At 39.1% G+C, this 24,543-nt stretch overlaps 1 protein-coding gene across 3 annotated transcripts; it reads right to left on the bottom strand.

Annotated features, from left to right (window-relative positions):
* On the bottom strand, positions 1-24,543 carry LOC107845911 (B3 domain-containing transcription repressor VAL2). 3 transcript variants are annotated; one of them, XM_016690417.2, is made up of 13 exons: positions 23,844-24,543; positions 6,888-6,969; positions 6,694-6,795; positions 5,378-6,018; positions 5,201-5,297; positions 4,918-5,092; positions 3,215-3,291; positions 2,723-3,136; positions 2,510-2,559; positions 1,555-1,668; positions 1,405-1,472; positions 557-1,036; positions 1-473 (listed from the first exon to the last, which is right to left on the bottom strand). In XM_016690417.2, exons 1-13 carry the CDS (start codon positions 23,954-23,956, stop codon positions 412-414), a joined length of 2,475 nt encoding a protein of 824 aa, XP_016545903.2. In that variant the 5' UTR covers positions 23,957-24,543; the 3' UTR covers positions 1-411. The 3 variants fall into 3 exon arrangements, with proteins under 3 accessions (XP_016545903.2, XP_016545902.2, XP_016545904.2); XM_016690416.2 differs by having other exon boundaries at positions 1-1,036; XM_016690418.2 differs by having other exon boundaries at positions 1-1,036; positions 6,888-7,001; positions 23,844-24,542.

Genomic DNA, 24,543 nt, shown 5'->3' on the forward strand with positions numbered 1-24,543 from the left:
TATTGAAATCATGACATTCAAAAATTGTTACGAGGGAAAGCACTAAATTCATTTTTCAGGATACATGTTGTATAGCCTATAAACACAAATATTTCAACATCCAATTGCTTGACATACTCCTAACTACAAGATACACAAGCTGGAGGGATATGGTGATATGGGAAAAAAGAGCTGAAATATCCTATACTGTTGGTCCATCAAGAAAAAGAATCGAAAGGAGCAATAGCAAGCAAAAGGATTTCATGTTTTCATGAATGGTCTTTTCCACTTTGTACTGGTTCAGAGTTTTCCTTCGTGACATCCTTTTCTTGCTCTTGAGCAGTAGAAACAACGCACTGATCCTCGTGGACACGTAGGTCACTCTCTCTGGTGTCTTGGGGCAACCCTTGGGACCCTGAGCTCCCTTGTTGCTCAGAAACTAAGCTTGTTAGACCATTCTGCCTCAGATATGTCTCTAGCGGCAGACATGCTTGCTGAAGAAGAGACATCATGCTAACATGAGATGAACCTGTATCTTCACGATTTGGGTGACAATTTAAGTCTAATTGCGACTTACTTATTTCAGGAAGCTTCGGCAATTGATTGCTGCTATGGCCCCTCGCCAGTGTCTCGCTTCCTGACCTTTCCTTGTCTGAAGGATCAAATTCTGGTTTCACTTGTCTAGAGAAGCTGTCCACTTCAGTTTCTTCCTTGGAACTCCACATAAGTTGATTCCTCTGGCCAAGTTCTGCTTCACGTTCTGATTGACGCTTCTTTTTACGCATCATTAGTGTCTTGAAACGACGTTTGACTGTCATGCAGACATTGCAAGTACATGACGGATTATGTTTGCCCTTCCCGCTGGGAGGCTGGATGCACACAATGCAAGAACATCCAGGACGATGCCTTGGGTGTTTTGTTGTTGTTGCAACTGATGTGGCACCAGGCTCTCTTACGTCACCAGCAATGCCTATTCCATTTGCTTGAGAATCTAAATCAGAAGAATCATGGGCCTGTGTAGTCCTTTGGCTTGCTGCACTTCTCCGTTTGTTTAAATCTGTACACCAACGTCAACAAAACTAAGAACCATTAATGTACAACTAAAACGTGTTCCAAACCAAATCTAGCATACAGTTAAAATGACTGCAAGTGGAATGACTGTCAGGCATGTAACATTGTAGCTAGAATGGGTGGGAGGTAATTCGTCCTATATTTTCATATCATATGTGCACAGCTGGTTAGAAGCATAATTATGAGACTGGTAAGTGACGTTTAGTTTAGCACAACACCGGCTAACAAAAAATGACTGCATTACATAAATATATTAAATCAAGAGTTCATAAAGTTTAGGGCATGATTCATATAAGAACCAGCTGGTGCATTGACTGAAATATACACTGAAACTAAAGCAACAAGTTACTTCACCCTTGTTCATTTTGAGAAGATTTTCAAGCTCTCTTGGTGTTAAATCGTCTGGGACAGAACAAGAGGACCTGAAAACACGAGCATGATTAGTGTAATTTTAAGTCACAAGAGAGTTGTTATGCAAAATTCCTTGCATAGTCAAGTCCTGACCTGCTATGATCTGAAATATTGTCCTGGCATGTCCACTGAGGAGGTAGGAGATAATCAGCAGGTAACTTTCGCCACTTAAAGCAATTATCACATTGAGCCCACTGCTCCTGCTCCCTGGGATCAGTCATATACCAGTAAAACTTCCAATTCGAGCAATCTAGGGATTATCAAATGTCAATGAGATGGACATGAAAAAGAATGTTCAGAGAAGAAAAAAATATGTTTACAAGAGTATTTGTTGCAGTTGAATATGATGTGGCACAAATTAAGGTCTGTAGATCAATAGTGAATTAGTGATGTACTACTCGGTGCAAATTTAAAGCAGCATTGTGGATCTATTCCCGCTCCAACATTTTGCCATTATTGCCATCTACCCTCTCTTTTCTAAACTCTGTTTTCTTAACCCTTCGAGAAAGAGACTGGCGGTAGAATGCTAAGGAAAGAGATGCCACCACTTGAACTATCAGCTTCCACAATTAACATCTGAATAAAAGAAAAGAGGCAGAATATGACAGAAGAAAGGAGTCTCTCAGAGAAAACAGCCACTGAACAGACGGCTATGTATTAGAACCAAACTATTGGAAAGAGGAAAGCTCTTCTTGTAGCAGCAGAATGAGGGTTGGACGTTTGAATTTTAGGGGCGTTCTTCACGTTTTCATGCTGGACAAACCAGTCAACAGAATCATATTGTTTCCTATCAACCATGGATTATATTGCCCGGAGTCTTCCTCCGGTACGTGTCATATCCTCCAAAGGTTAACCATTTTTGGAGGATCTGACACGATTGCAGCAGCTGTTTTGGAAAGTCCGGCAACATAAGCCTTGGACTCCTTGTTAAGAAAAATATTCAGAAAAGTTAAAGACGGGTCTTTTATTGCTGATGTCCTCTTTCATCATTTTTTAAAGTAACAAGTTGGTGTAGTGGAATACATTCTGATAAAATATTCTTTCTTACCCAGATAAGCGGACAGTAAATATACTCCTCTTCCCAAGAACAGGTGGTTGCTGCATTTCGAAGAACAAAGTTACAAACCAAAGCCAGAGGATTTTAAGCAGATTGATTAAATCTTTAAACAGTGATTCCCGCCAATTAAGATGATGTCAAGTTCATCTAGTTCAACCATAAAGCATGAGCAGCACAAATTATTTCAAAAATAAAGCTTCATACTTCATATTCTTCAAATTCGTGGTCCTCAATTGTAACAGTGGTTGGCTGGCCACTCAGCGGTGGTCGGAGCATATCCTGTAACTCTTCCCATGAAACTTTCAACTCCAAAGCATCATGGGCATCAATGAGCAGTCTCTTACTTTTTGACCCAATATTACGACTTCTTTTACGTTCTGAAACAGGCATTGAAGGGGAATCTGCATTCCTGCCACCATTCTTCTCAGTTAAGTACCAACCAAAATCACTACTATTGAAATGCTTCGAAGACAAATTCAGAGAAGACTCCCTGCTTCCTTTAAATGACTGAAAAAGGCCAGAGTAACCACTCATTAAAGGTATATTCTCAGGCATTGCTGAGAAGGAGGTGGATTCAGTGGAGAAAACACTCTTGGGTATGGTTGATGGACGATTTTCCTGATTAGGCAATATAATCAAATATTATATCCCATAAGCCGCCAAAGTGATCAGATGAAACCCCCAAGTGGAAGTTACCTGAGTTGAATTAACAATTGATGCTTTACGAAACCCCATTAAAAGCTTTCCTTCTGGATCCATGCGGCTGAAAGTTACTGAAATGAAATGTTCTTAAAGTTGAGAAGCAGAATATTAAGTCGGAAAAGAGAGCACAAAAACGAAAAAGGAACAAAAACATAAAATAACAGGTACTAAAGAAATGGACCTTGCACCTAACTCAATTCCAAAAGCTAGCTCAAGAGGTGAGAATTGCCCAAAACCTATAAAGAGTCCAATTCCCTTCTCATTGCCGATATGGGACTCTTAAACCCCACACCCGCGCCCAGGGCTGGACATCTGGAGTGTGGACAATTTAATATGGGGCCAACATCGGGAAAGCATAAATTGGGGTGGACACTGATACCATGTTAGAATCTTGCACCTAACTAAACCCCAAAAACTAGCACAAGAGGGGAGGATTGCCCACGACCATATAACGAGTCCCAATTCCCTTCCCATCGCCGATGTGGGACTCTTCATAACAGGATAATTTCAGAATTCATTCACTAGTGCAAAACCAGGGAAATGTTTCTCCTGCTTTCTATCCGCTTCTTGAGCATATAGAGCTTATTGGGAGCTTGAATGACTAATGAGCAAGATCAATGCAGGAATATGAACACACAAGTCAGCAAGATTACACAGGTGAAACAGCCGTCATCTTCTGTTCTGTTATCTTGCTTTTGGAAAACAAAATTAGTTTTTGTCCGTAGTTGAAGGTCTGATTCATAAATTGAAACATGCAGCCAGTACACCAGACACTTCCAGTAAAAACCCAAGAGAAAACTAAATTCTTTCATATTAGCTACCTAGAAGCAGCTAGGAAAAAGATAATTCCATGTGATATTAGCTTCTTCACTCTATTCTCTTTCCTGGCAAAACATTCTTACATTGAAACCTGTTGGGAACAATACCAGAGGAGCAAATTTACTATCTAATTTCATAGTATGAGTACTCAACGTGACTATCCCTACGATAGTGTATGAATTGGAAAATAGTTCGTTGTTTCAACAAGTGAATATAATTGATGATCGTCCAATCCGACCAACGGTAAGTTAACAATGAACTCATTGATGTTTTCTAGTTAATAATAATCTAAGCTTAAAAGTGAAAAGTATCGGCCCTATTACTGTCATTCTAATTCCAGAATGGCTGAGGGCTTAAACAAGAGAGATGGGCAAAAGCATGAAATTGGAGATTGTTAAAAATTCAAATCTCATAGATTCTCTGTCTAACCTGACCCCTTTATCTCAAATAGAGGTGGGTAATGAGTATTGACCTGACAGCATCACAGGTTCCATGCCGAGTTAAAGCAAAGAACTAGAGGTTGGCAAAATTGGCCAAATTATTCATAACCTGCCCAAAACTTACCAGGTTGGGCATGAGATATCTCACTGATGAGCTAATTTGACACCAAACATGTTAGAATAACGAAACTTACTACAAAAGCTGTCTTTCTTACTAGAATTCTAAGCCGGGGAGGGGACGGCCTATTTGTCACCCTACTAAAAGAACTAAAATGTTTTGATCGTAATGTGAGCATAAATGTCAGGGACAGGATATTTCATCTCATGAATAAAAAGACGATCTTTTTAAGTCTAGGAAAATGATTACTGCTTAATGTTAACAAGGTGATCCAAAAATAACAAGTTTCATGCACGCTCCAAAGGATGAAACTTCAATACCTGTATCTCCGGCTTGTAATTGCATAGATTGTATGCAAGGAGTCACACCCTCGAGAACATACATCCTGCTGTTGTTGTTAGGCCAAAATCTGAACTGGAATACCCATTCTTTGCCCTTCACATCTTGAATCCGCAGAGGAAGGCCTTCTGGTTGAGAAATTGGAGGGAAATATGCCTGAATGTTGAATTTGGTGAAATTTAAAGATATTCCTGGTGGGTAAAAAGTTCGTAGAGAGGAATGTTTTAAAATGACAAGGAAACAAATGTGAAAGTTGAAACTTACTTCAGCGCATGCTTTAGGAAGTACCAAACGGCCAATTCGACCTGCATCACTTGCACTCAGAACCTTCTCAAATAATGGTATGATGGTGGAATTTGAGCTTGAAATACATTGTCAAGGAAATCGTGTATGAAGCAGGTTAACAACATTGAATCTAATTTAAGAACTCATGATGGATACTCTCCAGATATTTGCTGCAACTCCTGGTCTGTTATCCTCGGCCAATAACGTGGAAGCAACTGATTCTTAATCCGACCTTCAACCGGTGGTCTGGCAACACGAATATGTGAAATTATGCCAGCATTTGTCTCTGGACCCAAAGCAGAGGTAGATTTGGGGGGTTTGGGCAAGAGGTTTCGAGACCTAGACCCTTGCTGCAAGGAAGAAATTGTCTTGTTCAAGTCCCCGTCATCCAACGTAGTGGGAAAGAACCTTGTATTCGGTGAAGGTGAAGACAGAGCTATGCTTAAGTTTGTTTGCACCATTGATCCATGAATGTTTGTAACTCCTTTGTATCCAATATATGAATCCAGTTTGGCATTTTTAGAGGACTCCGCAGCAGCCTGACACAAATTTGACGAAAATGTGCTTCCAGATTCTCCAGCGGGATGGAATGCTTCTTCCATTTTTATTTGGCCAACAGGCCTATTTGTGTTTTCATTCTGGTGCGGGAGCAGAAGTGCTGGATCAATACTGTCAGAACCCTCTCTTTTATTAGGTTCAGAACCATTCATCTGACTGCCCAAAGAAGTTGAAGCCGTTTCACCAACACTGTTTGAGATAGAAGCTCCAAAAGCTTTGGGCTTCTCATGATTTGGGGTCTGCAGAAAAATCGAAGAACATGATGCAGGATGCTCACATAGTTCCTAATTTGCTAATAATGAAATCCTAAGAAAACAATTTCATGTCTTTAGCAACTTCAATCTGTCACTTCCATGACAAAAACTTTTTTATTAACAAATATACTTGCTTAACTACATCACAAATAGAAATAGGGTGTCCTCCCCCTGAACAATGTTAGAGAACAACCAGGAAATAGAACAGATGATCAGATGTCGAGCCCGAGCGCCATTTGCTAGCTTTTTTCCATAGGTGTGATTTTTTTGGATAAAATCAGTAGGAGCAATGAAAGGGGACCTTGGCGTAACGGGTAAAGTTGCTGTCACGTGACCAGGAGGCAGCCTCTTGCAGAAATGCAGGGTAGGGCTGCATACAATGTACACTTGTGGTCCGGTCCTTCCCCGTACTCCACACATAGTGGGAGCTTTAGTGCACTGAGCTACCGTTTTGTAAAATCAGTAGGAGCAATGTCCATGAGTTATTATAGTTTTACTATGTCATTCAAATGTTTTATGGAATATGGACTACTAACAGTTAAATTACAATCCAAGGAGAGCTAGCATGCCAACTTCAATATTAACAATTCATTTGTGTGACACTCATTATCATATGTTCACAGTACAAAAGTTCAAATGAATGCATAAGATTTATCTCACAGCATGTCGTTGACAGCTCCTCACGCAGCTGACACAATTAATGCCCCCACTATCGAGCAGCTCTAGCAAAGAGCAAGAAGCAATGCATCCACAATGAAGACGCTGCCAATACCAAAATTAGTTTCAAAGGTAAGTGGAATCTCTGCAGAGAATTAGATTATACTATGAAACAGAAAGACTATTCTGGAGCTAACCTTCCCACATGAAATACACTCCCTCCAACCAGTGTCCTCCGAGTGGAATAAATCACAGAAGACTAGTTGTTCATAAGCAGTCCTGGAGTAAATCCAAATCCCATGTTATGGCATCTGAAGTTTGTGATTTAATTCTCAGGAAAATCAGAGTGAAATTATGTCACAACTCACAAGCTGGTAAATACAAACTTCACATGACAAACCGCAGATTTATATATACTTCGCTTTACTAGATTTATTAAGCCTTCATGAAAATAATTGATGAGAAGTCCTACACCTAACCGAGGCAATCAATACCTGTTTAAACACATCTTGACTTTTAGCAGCCACCAACATTTCTAAGTATAATGTTGAGAAATCTACACTTTCACCAATTTGACAGTATCAACTTTCCAGAGTTTTGCATTAAAAATTAAGCTAAATTCTTTTATTTCTCCACATGTCCGCGTTGAATTAGTTTCAATGTACTTCTTTCCAAATACTTAGCTAGTATGATTCTGGCCCCGTCATTATAAAGGACTATTTTGTTAAATGCTGCACTCTCCACCATTCAAGCAAAGAGATCTTGGTCAATAGACCTTTTAGGCTTAAGAAATAATCTACCATTACATTTGAGATAAGATAACTCAGGAGATGCTCAGAAAGGTAACCAAAGATTGCTACATGATGTTCATCTACTCCAAGTGGGAAGAAAAGCTGATCTCAAGGAAAAGAGTGAGCACTATAGAAGGCTGACAAGGGGAGGCCAACTGGTCGAAGAGTTAAAATGACAAACATTAGGAATCAAAGGTTGATCTCCAGTAGGTGCACTAGGTTAATTCGTCCCATATGCAGTCTGCGTAAGTCATAATGGTCAGAATTACCTGAGAACTATGTGATATCTGTGACGATGGATTAGTTGAAGCATGCTACAAGCTGGTCCTCAAACCATCTTAATATTTTTTAAGAAAAAAGGGCTCAGAAGTTTCCATTCGATCCACCAACGGCTGTGGTTTGTGATTTTGCCACTCAATACAGAAGAGAATCTTGCTCATTAGTGGACAAGTGGGCTCCTGAGTCATTGGTACAATTGTACAGCCATGTGGTCCTCAATTCTAGTTGGTTACCACCATATTCCAATAACAGGGTGCCCAGGGAGATTCTGTGGAGGTGCTTGGAGGCTAGAGGGGAGCCCGTGGCGTACACTAGGTCGATTGATAGACTCTTAGCCCTTTTTTATTTGCCTTGGTGATGGATGTTTTGACGTGACATATTCAAGAGGAGGTTCCTTGGTGTATGTTATTTGCGGATAATGTTTTACTAATTGACGGGACTAGGGGAGGAGTTAATGATAAGTTGGAGATTTGGAGATAGGTCCTTGAGTTTAAAGGATTTCGGTTAAGCAGGACCAAGACGGAGTACTTGGAGTGTAAGTTTAGTGATGTGTCCCAGGAGGCTGACGTGGTTGTGAAGCTAGACTCTCAGGCCATCCAGAAGAGGGAGAGTTTCAAGTATCTGGGTCTATGATTCAGGGCAATGGTGAGATTGACAAGGATGTCACGCATCGTATTAGGGCAAGGTGGTTGAAATGAAGGCTCGCTTCTAGAGTTTTATGTGATAAGAAGGTGCCCCTGAAGCTTAAAGGGAAGTTCTACCGAGTGGCGGTCCGACCGGCCATGTTGTACGGAGCGGAGTGTTGGCCAGTTAAGAGCTCCCACATCCAAAAGTTGAAGGTGGAGGAGATGAGGATGTTGCGATGGATGTGTGGCCACACCAGGAAAAATAGGGCAAGGAGTGAGATTATTCGGGAGAAGGTGGGCGGCCTCGGTGGAGACAAGATGCGAGAAGCAAGGTTACGTTAGTTCGGGCAAGTGATGAGGAGGAGCTCTGATGCTTCAGTGAGGAGGTGTGAGACACTGGCTATGGATGGTTTGAGGCGAGGAAGAGGTAGGCCGAAGAAATATTGAAGAGAGGTGATTAGGCATGATATGGAGCACTTACAGCTTACGGAGGACATAACCCTTGATAGAAGGGGTGGAGGACGCGGATTAGGGTAGAGGGTTAGGGGGTGAGAGTGCGTCGGTAACCATAGGGGAGCGTTCTTTTTTGTGGCTGAAGTTTCTTGACCGTGGTGTTGAGTGGTGTATGGTTTCAGATAGGTAGTTTTTAGTCTTAACTTGTGGATGCAGGATTATTTTATGGTTAGTGGTGTAACTTTATTTTGCAGATTGTATTAGTTTATATGCATTTATTTTGTGTTTGTTATACTGCTATCGATCCTAAGCCGGGGGTCTATTGGAAACAGCCTCCCTACTTTATATGAGGTAGTGGTAGGGTCTGCGTACACACTACCCTCCCCAGAACCACGTAGTGGGAATACACTGGGCATGTTGTTGTTGTTGTTGCTTTGGCACTGTCGTCATTGAATTTTTTATAACAGTGGTGTCCGAGTTAGCTTGTGCTCCATCGCCTATTCCAAGAACTGCTTTGGCATCAATAGCCAATTCATATTCAAATATGTCTATGCTAGAAGTGTTCTCAGGATATAATTTCTCAATTAACTGGATGCGCTACGACTCTGCTTCAGTTTTTCAATTTCCAATTTATGGTGGAACAGCTGTTAGCAACAAATTATAGCAAAGTTAAAGTGACATGTTTTTCCTTTTTGCATTGTCGGTGGTAGATTACAAAAGTTACAATATATCCTGAATTCAACTACAAGAAACACAGACAAACGGGAAAATAACACAAGAAATAAAAAAGAAAGGACAAAAAAAATGAAAAACATAAGAATAGTTTCATTCCATCAGCACTGAATTTTTAGTTTAAGTGAAATAACTGCACGCAACCTCCATTTCAGACAAGAATGGACAAACGAGGAAAAAAGACAAAGTTGCTCCACAGTAACTTAACATGGAACCAAAGAGATTATTTTGGGGAAAAAGTTCCCTCACTACTTTTTTCCCATCACTTCAATGGCCTCACTAGGATCACAAGCACACGCTACTGATCTTGACCAAAAAATGCTCACTATTACACAGCAAGAACCACATATATAATGCAAATCCTTAAAAGAAGGCAAGCAAGTTAATTGGCACCGACTTCCTAAGGTACAACTCTTTGGTTTCATCAAAAAGAGCAAAAATAGAAACTTAACATGGAACCAAAGAGGTGATTTGAAGAAAATATTCTCCTCACTACTTTTTCCCCGACACTTCCATGGCATCACTTGGATCACAAGCCCACACTACTGATCTGGCCGAAAAACCTCAATATTAGACAGCAAGAACCACATTGATTAACCTTAAAAGACGCACCAACTTCCTAAGGGATAATAAGTGAAGCAGAGAGAAAGGTTATCTTTCCCACAATTTCATCATATAGGATTACTAATCTTACCAGAATTAGAGTCAGTTTGAGCAACCATTACTTGGTGCTTGAACTGGACTAGGAACATATTTTCCCAGTGTTTTAAGATCTTATTATATTTTTACTGTTGCAGGTACTGCTCCATTAGGAACAGTTAGTTACTATTAGCTCCTATTAGCTTCATCAATTAGTTTGTTGATGAGCCGTCAAGAAGCTTCAAGAACTAGTTAGTTAGAAGATATTTTTCAAGTAGATATTTTCCAGATCTCAGCCTATAAAAAGTAGTGTACATGCTTCATAGTATTTATTCATTCAAGAAGTTATCAATAAAAATTCTCGCTCTACTTTTCTTCTTCTGCTTCCTCAAGCTCCATTAATGGAGTTTTGATTGTATAGACTTAGAATTTTCACATGGTATCAGCGCCGTCGATGCTGGCTGTTTCAAAGAAAAATTGCGGTTGAGTTTAGATTTCTTCTAGCTGGTTAATTTCTTCTTCAAGCTTAAGACAATGGCGCCCTTGAAAATCGATCAAATTGATCCCCTGTTCATTGGTACTTCGGATGTTACTGGAGCTGTGCTGATTTCAATCAAGTTGACTAGTCCTGAGAACAATGGGATATGGAGTAGGTCAATGAGGATCGCACTATCGGAAAAACGAAAATATGGATTTGTTACAGGAGCATGCACAAGAGAATTGTATAGAGATGACTTGCATGACCAGTGGGAAACATGCAATGCAATTGTGTTATCATGGTTGATGAACACAGTGAGTGAAGCTTTTTCTTCGTGGAATTTTATATGCTACGAGTGCATTTACAGTATGGGCAGATCTGAGGGAAAGGTTTGATAAGGTAAATCGAATGTGCATCCATCAATTGCATTGGGAAATCACCCCACTTTCACAAGGTACTGAGTCTATATCTCAGAATTTCACAAAATTGAAGACTCTGTGGAGTGAATATGATGCTGCTATACCATCACCTTAATCTAATTGTCCAAAATCAAAGGATTATGCAGCTCATTTATCCCAAATGAGGCTAATTCAATTTGAGTGGCTTGAAAGGTTCTTATGATCAAGCACGAAGACAAATTTTGCTGAAAGGAGCTACTCCATCTATAAATCAAGCATATGCTATGATAATAGAGGATGAAATACAACATTCAACATCTGTGGCCACCATGGTTGAGAAACCAGATCAAATTGCTACGAGTTTGAACAAAAACCAAGAGAGTATTATAACGGAAGGAAAAGTAGAAACCTTGTAATGGAAATGGTAAAATTAAAGGTATGACTAATCACTCAAACTCTGGCAGGACATGGATATGGTAGTCATGGACATGCTGCTTAGTGAGGGATTGGAGGTCACCTTACAGCAAACAACATGTGTGTGGACATATGATCACACTCAGGTGGCATCAACTATCATAGCATCAGCCAGTCATGGAGGCAATAATGCTACTTTAGCAAAGGGGCAAGCTTTTACTGAAAAGGAGTGCAGGTAGATACTAGACATGCTAAACAAGGATATGAGGGAGGCTAATCAGGTCAATATGTCAGGTATCATAACTTGCTTAATGTCACATGTCCTTCCACAAGGTTGAATAATAGATTCTGGTGCTTCTCACCATATAGCATCAAGTAGATGTATGTTGAAGGATATTCATGACTTGACTAAGTCGTAGAAAGATCAAGTTCATTTACCTACAGGAGATAAAGTGGAAGTTACTCATATTGGTAGAGCATACATATTTGAGAATGAAGCTGTGAAGAATGTTCTATTTGTGCCAGATTTCAAATTCAATTTGTTGTCTGTCTCCAAGATCAAAAGGGAGTTATCTTGTCGTGTATCTTTTTATCTTGAATTTGTGTATTTTAGGACCTTTTCAGTGGCAGGGTGAAGGGGAGTTGTAAAGAAGATGGTGGATTGTATATGTTTAGGGTGAGATTGGAATTAAGAAGCTGAAGGAAGAAAGTAATAACTCAAGAAAGGTGATTGCAAATGTGGCAAAGTCTGATGTCAAGCTGTGGCATTCCAGGCTTGGACATCTTTCTTCTCAGGCTCTAAAGCATCTAAACTTGATAGAATGCAATGATGATAATGAGACGCTCATAACGGTCTTATTTGTCCATTAGCTAAACAAGCTAGGCTTTCCTTTCCTACTAGTAATTCTAAAGCATCTGCATTGTTTGATATTGTTCACATGGATCTTTAGAGGTCATATAACCCTACTGTTGATAAGAAGTAGCACTTTCTTACAGTTGTGGATGACCATGGTACATTTGTATGGGTTTATCATTTGCAATTGAAGTTTGAAGCCATTGTTGCCATAAAAGGTTTTCTATTAATGATCAAGACTCAATTTAACTCTCATGTTAAGTGTAAGAATATGAGTAGAAATAGGAATAGTATATAAAAATCCTACTTGGAAAAGGATTGTACTATGGTGTCTATGAATAGGGTCTCGATATAATTATGTAAACAGACAATTCAATAATATTTTTTCTCCATTAATTCTCACATAGTATCAGAGCGTTGGTGAGAAACTCCAAAAAAGAAAACTCAGTCACCGTGCATCAATTCCGGTGACTGATTTGTGTCATTTTTTATTTTGTGGGTTGTGTGAAACTCGGGCGACAAAAACTCGACCCAAACCACCGGAAAATCACCATCCACGCGCTCCCATGCGCCTACCGGAAATGCGGCGAGATCTATCGCGCGACAGCGAGTGAGCTCTTCTCCAGTAGAATTTTTGAGTGGTTCCTTTTTGTTGCGGTCGCATCTATTCCGATTTCAGGCCAGTTACCTTTTTTCAGATTCCAGCAAGTATTTGCAAATTTCGACCACCGGAACCCTAATTCTGGCGACTTCATTTTTTTTTTTAAAGTTTTCAGACATCCAGATTCTGTTTCTTGGTGTTTTCAAGTTAAAATTTCTAAGATGTCTTTTGGGTATGATGTTTTTTGCCCCAAAACTACTAGAATCAGAAGTTTAAGTCCTATGATCACTTCCGAACTATTAATGGGAACTTCAAATTATTTATCTTGGGCTTCCTCGGTTGAGTTGTGGTGCAAAGGTCAAGGTGTCCAAGATCACTTAAAGAACAAGGCTAGTGTGGTAGATGAAAAGGCAAAATCTAGCGTGGAAGATGCGAAAGCTAAAGAACAATGGGAGAAAGTGGACACTCAATTATGTAGTCTCGTATGGCGATCTATTGATTCCAAGTTGATGCCCTTATTTCATCCATTCCAGACGTGTTTTTTGTTTGGGAAAAGACTCGTGCTTTATACACTAATGACATATCTCGTTTTTATGATGTGATATCTCGAATGACCAACTTGAAGAAACAAGAATCCGATACGTCTACTTACTTGGGACAACTACAAGCAGTCATGGAAGAATTTGATACATTGATGCCCATTACTACGGATGTGGAAAAACAACAAGAGCACAGATAAATGTTGTTTTTAGTTCTTACACTTGCTGGACTTTCTACTGACCATGATGCTGTACGTGATCAGATTTTAACTAGTCCTACGGTTCCTACAATTGCTGAGTTATTCTCTCTTCTGCTTGTCTTGCCCCGCCTCCCAATCACAAAGTAATTTCATCACCCACTTGTTGACTCCTCTATTCTTGCATCTCAAACCATAGAAAAACGAACATATCAACCTATGAAAAATCGGCGAGGATAAGGTCGTTCTGGAAAATCTCGATCGAAGTGTAGTTATTGTCATAAAGTTGGACACACTCAAGATATATGTCATAGTTTGCATGGTCCACCACCCAGTTATGATCCTATTACTATAAAGGAATATAATGAGTTTCTTCAGAATCGAGCAAGTAAGCAGATATCTCCATAGCCTAATCGACCATCCAATAATGCTCATATTGCCCAAACAGAATATGATGAGTTCCTTCAGTATTAAGCAAGTAAGCAGACATCTCCACAAGTAGCCTCGGTTGCCCGGCCAGTTGCTTCTGGTAATCCTTTTACTTGTGTTTCACAGTCTAGTACTCTTGGATCATCGGTTATGGACTCGGGTGTTTTTGAGCATATTACTGGTAACAAATCACTTTTGTCTGATATTGTTTATTCACAATCTCTTCCTGCTATTACTTTAGCCAATGAGATCCGAACAAAATCAAAAGGAGTTGGACAAGCCAAACCCCTATCTCCTAGCACTCTAGACTCTGTTGTTTATGTCCCTGGTTGTCCTTTTAATCTTGCATTTGTTAGCCGTTTGACACGTGCCTTTCATTGTAGCATAACTTTTTTTGATGACTCTTTTCTAATGTAGGACCACAATACAGGACAGACGATTGGCGCAGGACATGAATCACAAGGCCTTTACCATTTTACCTCTTCAAATTCCTTCACAACATGTTCCGTTACAGACCCTCCAGACCTAATTCACAAACGTTTGGGATATCCGAGTCTATCCAAGCTACAAAAGATGGTGCCTAGTTTGTCTAGTTTATCCCACATTAGATTGTGAGTCATGTCAACTTAGGAAACACACCCGTGCTACTTTCTCACGTAGTATTGAGAATCGTTCATAGTCTATTTTCTCATTAGTTCATTCTAATGTTTGGGGTCCTAGTAAAGTCAGTTCACCCTTAGGTTTTCGTTTTATTAGTTTCATTGATGATTTTTCCAGATGTACTTGGGTTTTCGTAATGAAAGATCGTTCTGAGATATTTTCTATATTCAAAAAATTTTGTGTTGAAATACAAACTCAAATTGGTGTTTCTATTCGTACTTTTCGTAGTGATAATGCCTTAGAATACTTATCTTTTCTGTTTCAGGAGTTTATGACTCATCAAGGAATTGTTCACCAAACATCTTGTCCGTACACCCCTCAGCACAACGGTATAACAACAAGAAAAAATAAGCATCTTCTTGAGACTGCTCAAACTCTTCTCATTGAATCCCATGTTCCCTTGCATTTTTGGGGCGATGCAATCCTCACATCTTGCTATCTAATTAATAGAATGTCATCATCTTCTATTCAGAATAAGGTTCCCTATTTTATATTATTTCCACAGTCACATCTCTACTCTATTCCCCTTCGTGTCTTTGGAGGCACATGCTTTGTTCATAACTTAGCCCCTGGAAAAGAAAAATTAGCCTTTCATGCTCTTAAGTGTGTCTTCCTTGGTTACTCTCGAGTTCAAAAAAGGTATCGTTATTATTCACCGGATCTTTGTCGCTACTTTATGTCTGCAGATGTCACTTTTTTTGAATCTCGACCTTACTATATATCTTCTGATCATCATGATATCTCTGAGGTTTTACCCGTATCTCCAGTCTTACTCGCACCATCCTTGGTCTTACCCGTATCTCCAGACTTACCCGAATCAACCTTTGAGGAATCAACGGTTATGCCACTACTTCTGACTTAACATAGAGATTGATTGTCACTTTGTCAGAGAAAAGATACTCACAGGAGATGTTACAAAAGTTGTTAAGTCAAGTGATCAACTTGCAGATATCTTCACCAAGTCCCTCACCAGTCCTCGTATTAATTACTCCCTCCGTCCCATTTTATGTGTCGTCATTTCCTTTTTGGTCCGTCCCAAAAAGAATGTCTCTTTTCTTATTTGGTAACTATTTAATGGCATCATCCCCCATTTTATCCTTAGTGGGTCCCACTTTATAAGAAAAGACAATTAAAAAGTAAACTTTAGGAGGGACAATTTTGTAAACTTTACAAAATCATCACTTATTTCTTAAACTCCGTGTCCGGTCAAACGGCGACACATAAAATGGGACGGAGGGGGTACATTTGTAACAAGCTAGGTACATATGATTTGTATGCACCGACTTAAGGGGGAGTGTTAGAATATGAGTAGAAATAGGAATAGTATATAAAAATCCTACTTGGAAAAGGATTGTACAATAGTGTCTATAAATAGGGTCTCGATGTAATTATGTAAACACACAATTCAACAATATTTTTCCTCTATTAATTGTCACATTAAGATTGTTAGATCAAACAATGGTACAAAAAATTTTATCACCAATGCAATGAACTGAATTGCTTCCACATTTAGGCATATTGCATAAGAGTAGCTATCCCTATGCTCCACAACAAAATGACATAGTGGAAAGGAAGCATAGACATATACTTAATATTGCTAGAGCTATCAGATTTCAATCAAAGATGCCAATCAAATTTTAGTGATACTGTATTAAAGCTGCAGTTTACTTAATGAAAGATTGCCTTCATCAGTTCTTGACAACATGACTCCTTATGAACAGTTGTATTGTAAGAAACCTAAGTTGTCACACTTTAGGTTTATAGGTTGCCTATGTCATGCCAAAGGGTGATAAGTTTTCAACAATAGTTGTTCCTGCTGTTTTATTAGGTTACTCAGAGTTGCATAAGGGTTATATATTGTTGGATATTCACTCCAATAAGACCTTTGTGACTAGAGATGTAGTCTTTCAAGAAGAGCTCTTCCATCTGGAGATAGTTCATGACTCATGTCAAATGATAGAGTACCCTGTGAAATTCCTAAATCTACATCTGACGCTTGCACATCATCATCACCAGTAGTAAACTTACAAATATTTAAAGACGGAGAGGTTTGTTCACCTTCTATTTTCTGCAGAAACATCTGTTGTTCCATTACCAATAGTTGAAAATTGCTCTCTCAAGAGAACTACAAGAATCACTAGACAACCTGTTTGGCTGAAGGATTTTGCTACTGTAAATAGGCCTCAAAGCAATACAAGATATCATTTGGTCAACTACTCGTCATATGACCATGCTATCCCTCAATATAAATTCACTAATCATGTGGAGCCTAGGAATCTCGAGGCAGCTAAAGATGACAAGTGGATTGCAGCCATGAAACTGGAGATTCAGGCTCTTTAAGACAACAAAACATGGATAGTAGTTGATCTACCACAGGAAAAAAATACAGTTGGATCAAAATGGGTGTACAAGGTTAAATATCAAGCAAATGATTAAGTGGAAAGGTACAAAGCAAGGTTGGTTGCAAAGGGTTATAGCCAACAAGAAGGCTTGGATTAACATGACACTTTCTCTCCTGTTGCTAAGATGATAACAGTAAGGTGTTATTGCACTAGCGGTATCTAAATATTGGAATTTATATCAATGGATGTCTACAATGCCTTTCTTCAAGGAGATCTAGATAAAGAGGTGTATATAGACGTACCTGAAGGTTTTAAGCAACCAGGAGAGACTAAAGTTCGCAAATTGCTCAAATCCTTGTATGGTTTGAAACAAGCTTTTAGACAATGGAACATAAGCTAACTTCCGCCCAGTTGGCTGCTGGTTTTTTTCAGAGTGCACATGATTACTCACTATTAACTCTAAATAATGGAGAAGACATAGTGATTGTGTTTGTATATGTTGATGATCTCCTCATCATAGGAAGCAATGATCAGTTGATTAATGCGGCAAAAGAGGCACTACATCAGTAATTCAAACTAAAGGATTTAGGTCAGCTCAAGTATTTCTTGGGCATTGAAGTCTTGAGGTCAAGTGCATGTATTGTCTTGAACCAAAGAAAATACATTTGAGAGTTGATCAATGATACAAGCCTCAGTGGTGCTAAACCAGTTTCTACTCCTTTGGAATCCAACATAAGGTGCTTCAGTAGAGTATGACAGAGTTGCTAGTTTAGCTGGTGATATTGTTTTACATATGTTACTTCTTGTCAGAAATTGATTGGCAAGCTGTTATATGCTACTATCACTAGACCAGATATTAGTTATGCCATGCAAACTCTAAGTCAATTCATGCAGGCTCCTAAGAAATCTCATTGGAAAGCAGCTATGAGAGTAGTCAGATATTTGAGGGGCACAACTGGTCAAGGTATTCGGTTACAAGCATAACCTGCATCCATGTTGACTTGTTGGTGCGACTCTGACTGGGTTGTCTGTCCCAACACCAGAAGATCAATTACACACTATGTAATCAAGTTTAGAGAATCCTTAGTTTCTTGGAAGTAGAAGAAACAACACTGTTTCTAGAAGTTCAACTGAAGCTGAATATAGAAGTATGACATCTGCACATGCTGAGGTTACTTGGCTCCTAGGCTTGTTTATTGAGTTAGGAGTATCTATTCAATTGCCTGTCACTATCATGAGTGATAGCAAGTGAGCCATTCAATTTGCAGCCAACTCAGTCTTCCATGAAAAGACCAAACATATAGAGATAGATTGTCATTTCATCGGGAATAAGATTAAGGCAAGTTTGCTTAAGGCTATGTATGTGCATATTCAATAATAGGTTGCAGATATATCAACAAAGGGGGCAATCCATGGTCAACACTTGCATCTACAAGGTAAGCTTGGTGTGCTTAACATTTTGCACCCTACAACTTGATTTTTTTATTTTTTTCATTTTTTTTTCCGCCAATATTCGATCACCGGAACAATCCCTTATTCTTTTCCTTCCTTAACCTTCCTTATTTTTTCATAATCCTTTTATAGACATGGGAGATGATAGCATTTACTTTGCAATGGGCTTCAAGTCATACGATGTTACCAGGGTGGTTTCTAGAGCAGAAACATGGTATGAATGGGTAGAAAGAGGACACAATATGATGAAAAAAATGAGTATCAGTCAGAAGACTATGGAGTGGCTGGTTTATGCACAAAAGGCCTTGGGAACTCAGTGCGCAGGAGGAAGTTCTGTGATCACTACTCAGAATTTTTCTGTTTCAAGAAATTACAACAAACCCAGCCGCTATATTAGCATTATAAATATGCAGGGTAAAAGGAGAGGAGTTATTATCATCCCTGAATGGTCATTCAACTCCAGATGGGTAGATATTGCAACCAAATTAACGAATTTCATTGATGCTAAGTCCCAGAAGGTAGGCAAACTATTACACAAAGAAACGGGGGGGCTATTATACTCGGACACTGTCGGGAACAATAAATGGGCTACAAAAGAAATAAATGTTGCATCCAACAAAAACGAAACTCAGTAATTATTTCAGGTGCTACAAATAGAATACAAAACGAGTTGCTAGCTAAAAGCATGGTTGGAAGTTTCCCCGAGGAGAATCCAGATATCACATTATCAGAAATTTATCGATGGGCTACGAACACTTGGAAGCACAACCATGGCGTCAACATTTATGACATGGGGCGAAATCAATTTCTCTTTGAGTTCCCCAACAAAACTAATGCAGATCACATTGTGAGAGGTAATTGGTTTTGGAAATCTCACAAAATCAATCCACAGTGGTGGTCACCTACTTCAAACTCCATAGAAAAAAGGCTGGACCAGGTCTGGATCAAAATAGTAGGATTACCCCTCCAACTGTGGTTTCAGAAAGTTTTACGCGAGGTCGGTAACTTGTGTGGTGGGTGGATACAAACTAAACAAGAAATAAAGTTGCGGAATCATCTGAAGGGGGCAAGGATTAAGGTGAAAGGAGATGGCAATTCAGTTCCGAAATCAGTGGAGTTGGTCCATGAAGGATTGACTTTCAAAGTCTAAATCTAGGTTGAGGCACCAGCAAGAGTGATTTCTGATGAACGCGAAGAAATTTCAAAGACCCAGCAGTCTGAAGAAGAGACCGGATATAAAGGGGATGGAGGATAGCTAGGGCTTGTCAGGGCACGTGGGTTCCTCTGATGACTCAGCTATTTTGAATTTGTCACCCATGATCCTGCACGTGAGACTGAGTTTAAATTAATTGCCCCTCAAAAAAGATGTAGGCCAGCAAACAAGAAGAGCAATAAATTGGGTCCAGACCTGCTAGCCCAATGCATGACTGGTGGGCCTGTTAATGTAAATACGTTTGCTCCTCTAATTGATCCTTTTGCAACTGAACTGGAGGCAAATAATATAACCTCTTCAACGACACTTCACACAAAAGGAGGAAAAGAAACAGAACAGGAATACAGCATGAGTGAAGAAATTGTAGAGCCTAGAGAGTGGAAACAATTTTAGAAGTAAAGATACAAAATACACAATACCAAGTGATCAATGACTATCAATATTATGTCATGGAACGTGAGGGGCCTAAACCAGGCAAGTAAGAGGTGTACAATTAAGAACTTAATTCACAATTGGAGAGTTGATGTTTATTGCTTTCAAGAGATCAAAATTGAAGGAGATATCCAGAACATTATGAAAGATTTGTGGGCAAACAGATGGGCAAAATCCGTTCAGCTTGAAGCTAGCGGAACTAGACAAGGCATATTAATTTTATGGGATGGGAAAACATGGTCAGGAGAAGTAAGTAGTGTGGGAGCGTATTCTATATCAGGTAAGTTCATCGGAAAGAATCAAGATTTTACTTGGTTTCTCTCAGGCGTTCATGCACCTAACAAAACAGTAGAAAGAGAAGAAATGTGGTAGGAAATTGGAGCAGCTAGAGGACTTTTTACTGGCCCTTGGGTAGTCTGTGGAGATTTCAACACAGTTAGATTTCCTTCTGAAAAGAAGAATTGCTCTACAATCACAAGGGCAATGACTAATTTTCTGACTTCATTGAGGATATGAGTTTGTTGGACCCTCATCTTGTAGGGGGCAGATATACTTGGAGGAAAGGGGATAGACACGACATAGCAGCCAAACTAAATAGATTTTAGTATCTGATGAGTGGGACAAGGGGTTTAGAAACATCAAACAGTCAATCCTTCACAAGGTTACTTCTGATCACACACCTATAATGTTTCATAGTGGGAACTGGGAACCAGTAAGGTCATATTTCAAATTCGAGAATTGGTGGTTTTATATAAATGGTTTTTTGGATAGAAGCAAAGAATAGTGGAAATCCTTTATGTGTGAAGGCATGTGTGAAGGCAGGCCAGACTACACTCTAGCTTTCAAGTTGAAAGCTCTAGAAGATAAATTTAGAGAGTGGAGCAAAACTGACAAAGGAAATCTAGCAATGCAGAAGCAGAGTATCCTCAGCCAGCTTGCAGAATTAGAAGAAAAACAAGACCAAAGATCTCTTAGTGAAGACGAGATTCATGCGAAAGTTGGTCTCCTAATCGAGTTCAAAAACAGCCAAGCATGAGGAGATAGCATGGAGGCAAAGATCAAGGGTTAACTGGTTAAAACAGGGAGACAACAACACTAAGTTCTTCCACAGAACTGCTAACTCACCCAGAAGATATAACAATACTAATGAGCTAAATGTGGGTGGAAAAGCTATTAGAAATCCTGAAACTATAAAAAAGGAAATAGTTGACTTTTACCAAAAATTCTATATAGAGACTGGGGTATGGAGACCTTCTGGTGGTTGCAGGGAAGGCAATAGAATCTCGTGGTTGCAGGGAAGGCAATAGAATCTCTGAGGAAGATAATCTATTGCAACTAGTCCCTTAGTTGTTGGAGCTTTTCCTTGACAGAGCTTTGTGGTGGCTTTGCAAGAAGAATGAGAAATTTTAATGTGCAAAAGCTAGGTTTTCTCCCACATAATGATCTATATATAAGGAGCACATGGTAGGGAAAACCTTGAATGTTAATGAATAGGAATGTGTGATACTTGTTTTAATTGGGCTTTAACGAGGGTTGTGTAGCTGAGTTGTGAAAGTGGAGGTCCCGAAGGATCAACACTGGAAACCGCAGTTGCCCAGGTGGTTCGAGTCTCCCTTACTATCGTGGGCTATAGCACATCGATTTGGCCCGAAAACGCCTCGTTTGCGCCGTTTCGTCCGTTTGACCACCCAAATGGCCCCGCGGACCCCAACGGCCCACACTAGGCCGCTCCAATTGTGGGCGTACATTTTACCTTCACTATACCTTATTTGTTGAATAACACTGGAATTTGTTATTGGTGGTGTTACTTCTAGTTTTTTTTTTTTTTAGGAAAAGAAACAGGAATTATGATAAAATGGCTTTGGAGATTTGCATCCGGTGAGCAGGTTTTATGAAAGGATATAATCAAGCTGAAGTATGAAATGGATGGTCACTGGACTACCAAAATGGTCACTAGTACTTACGGAATCAGCCTTTGGAGATCTATTAGGAATCTATGGCCAAAACTAAGAGAAAAGTGCAGTATAAAGATGAAAAATAGCATGAAGGTTTTCTTCTGGGACGATAGCTGGCTGGAGCAAGGCACATTAAAAGATCTATTTTCTGATATTCACATCCTCAACCAGCAGCAAAATGCCACTGTCGCAGAGGTACGGTCAAACCAAGGATAGAATTTGAGCTTCAGAAGACCATTAAATGATTGGGAGATTCAAAGGTTAGTCAAGTTCTTTAGAATTCTAGAGCAATTCAAAGGAACAACCACTTCACAAGATACTTTGATATGGCAGAATCACAACCAAGGCAAATTCAATACTAAGGAGGCCTATATGAAGTTCAATAGTTTCAACAATCAAGTTGGTAGTTGTCCCTGGAAACTAATATAGAAAGTAAAAATCCCCGTTAAAGTTTCATGTTTTACTTGGTTATTGGTTAAATAGGCAGTGCTTACCAAGGAAAATCTAATGAAAAGAGGTCTCAATCTGAATCCAATATGTTTCCTACGCAAAGAAGTGGATGAAACAATCACTCATCTCTTTCTACACTGTAGGATCACTAGCTATTTGTGGAAAATCTTCATCAACATGAAGGGACTGAACTGGGTGATGCCAAAGAGGATAGTACAGACTCTGAAAATCTGGAGCAGCTATGCTAGTGTATCTCTGGTCATAAAGAGAGATGGAAAATCATACTTGCATGCATTTGGTGGTCCATGTGGAAAGAAAGAAATCTCAGATGCTTCCAGAACAAGTGCAACAACATTCAAGATGAATTGCTTAGTTTTATTTCATTTTTGGTGTACACAGGAGTACATGGAAGATCTAAAATCAGTTATGGATGTTTTAGGCTCATTATAAATTTTTGCTATAGGGTTGAAGATCTTCTTGTTACTCTCTTACAATTGTAATTATGGAAACCTGTAACATGTTGTGGCAGGTTTGATTGTTTTGGAATAGAAAACTAATTTTTACCTTCAAAAAAAAAAAAGATATTTTTCAAGTAGATATTTTCTTGATCTCAGCCTATAAAAAGTTGTGTATAGGCTTCATTGTATTCAGTATTCAAGCAGTTATCAATCTCAAGTATTCAAGCAGTTATCAATCTCAAATAATTAGTAGGACATTGGTTCCTTAATCTTTCCTCAAATAAAATTTACAAATTCAGAAGCTACACAAAGTTTACATAAGTCACAACATTTTTATAATAAAAAATATGTAAAAATCAATGTACAGAAAATCCTAGTCAAAGAAAAACAACCGTGTATTAGTCATATACCCTATTCAATATTACAGGGTGTATAACTAATACATAGCAAACCATGATATTAGTAATAGTCATACAAGGGTTATCAATATATAGATAAGCATGGGTGAAGATAGAATTGCCCTTAACACACCACACCAACAAGTATAGAATAAGAAATGATCCCGGCATAACTAATCTATCCTATTCAGTAATATTCTTATACGTTTATACGAAACGACTCTTTAAATGGTAATGTTATCATATAAAATGAACAAACAAAAGGAGTAATAGGCAACCCAATTTCTATCTAGGAATAGAAAGAACAAGAAAACTGAATATACAAACATTTTCAGTATAAAGAGAAAAATCTGAATTGAATTACCCGCACTTATCACAGAGGCTGGCAAATTCACCAGATTTCAAAGGCCACCCTTTTTTCCATTCAATTGAACAAGTTGCCCCACATACCCCATTCATGCAAATCTTCGACTCCATTCCCACCCCCTAATACAGCATAATCTTCCTCTAAAAAATTTCATACGCAAAATCCCCCAAAAAGAAGTTTTAAACTAAAAATGAAGTCTTTAGAAAAACCCAACTATGAAAAATTCAAGAACAAACTAAAAATGAAATCTTTAGAAAAAACCCAACTAATGAAAATTCAAGAATAAACTAAAAATCAAGTCAGGATGGCCACCAGACTCAAGTTCTGGTCTTCTAAGAGGGCGTGGGTTCAAATCCCACTTCTGACACTTCGCTTACCTCTCTACCTCTCCGAGCTAGTGGTAATATCTGCCTACACTATGTTGTTTAGAAAAATTCTGAAAATATGGAAAAGTTGAGAGTAAAGGAAGAATCCTGAAAATATTAAGAGTTAGAAATAAACTAAAGGTAGTTGAATAATTGGTGGTAACGGAAAGTGGTATCGCCTGTGGAAATGGGGAGAGAGAGCGAGAGGCGTAAAGTGTAAAACAGTAAATGGAAAAGGAGGCATGCAGGGAGAGACTTGAAGGCTCAGAAAAGGTCGCCCGCATTTCCTTTTCGCCTCCCATTAACGTCGCTCTCCTCTCTCTCATCACTGT

This window comes from Capsicum annuum, chromosome 10 (genome assembly GCF_002878395.1).
Source record: "Capsicum annuum cultivar UCD-10X-F1 chromosome 10, UCD10Xv1.1, whole genome shotgun sequence".
NCBI lineage: Eukaryota > Viridiplantae > Streptophyta > Magnoliopsida > Solanales > Solanaceae > Capsicum > Capsicum annuum.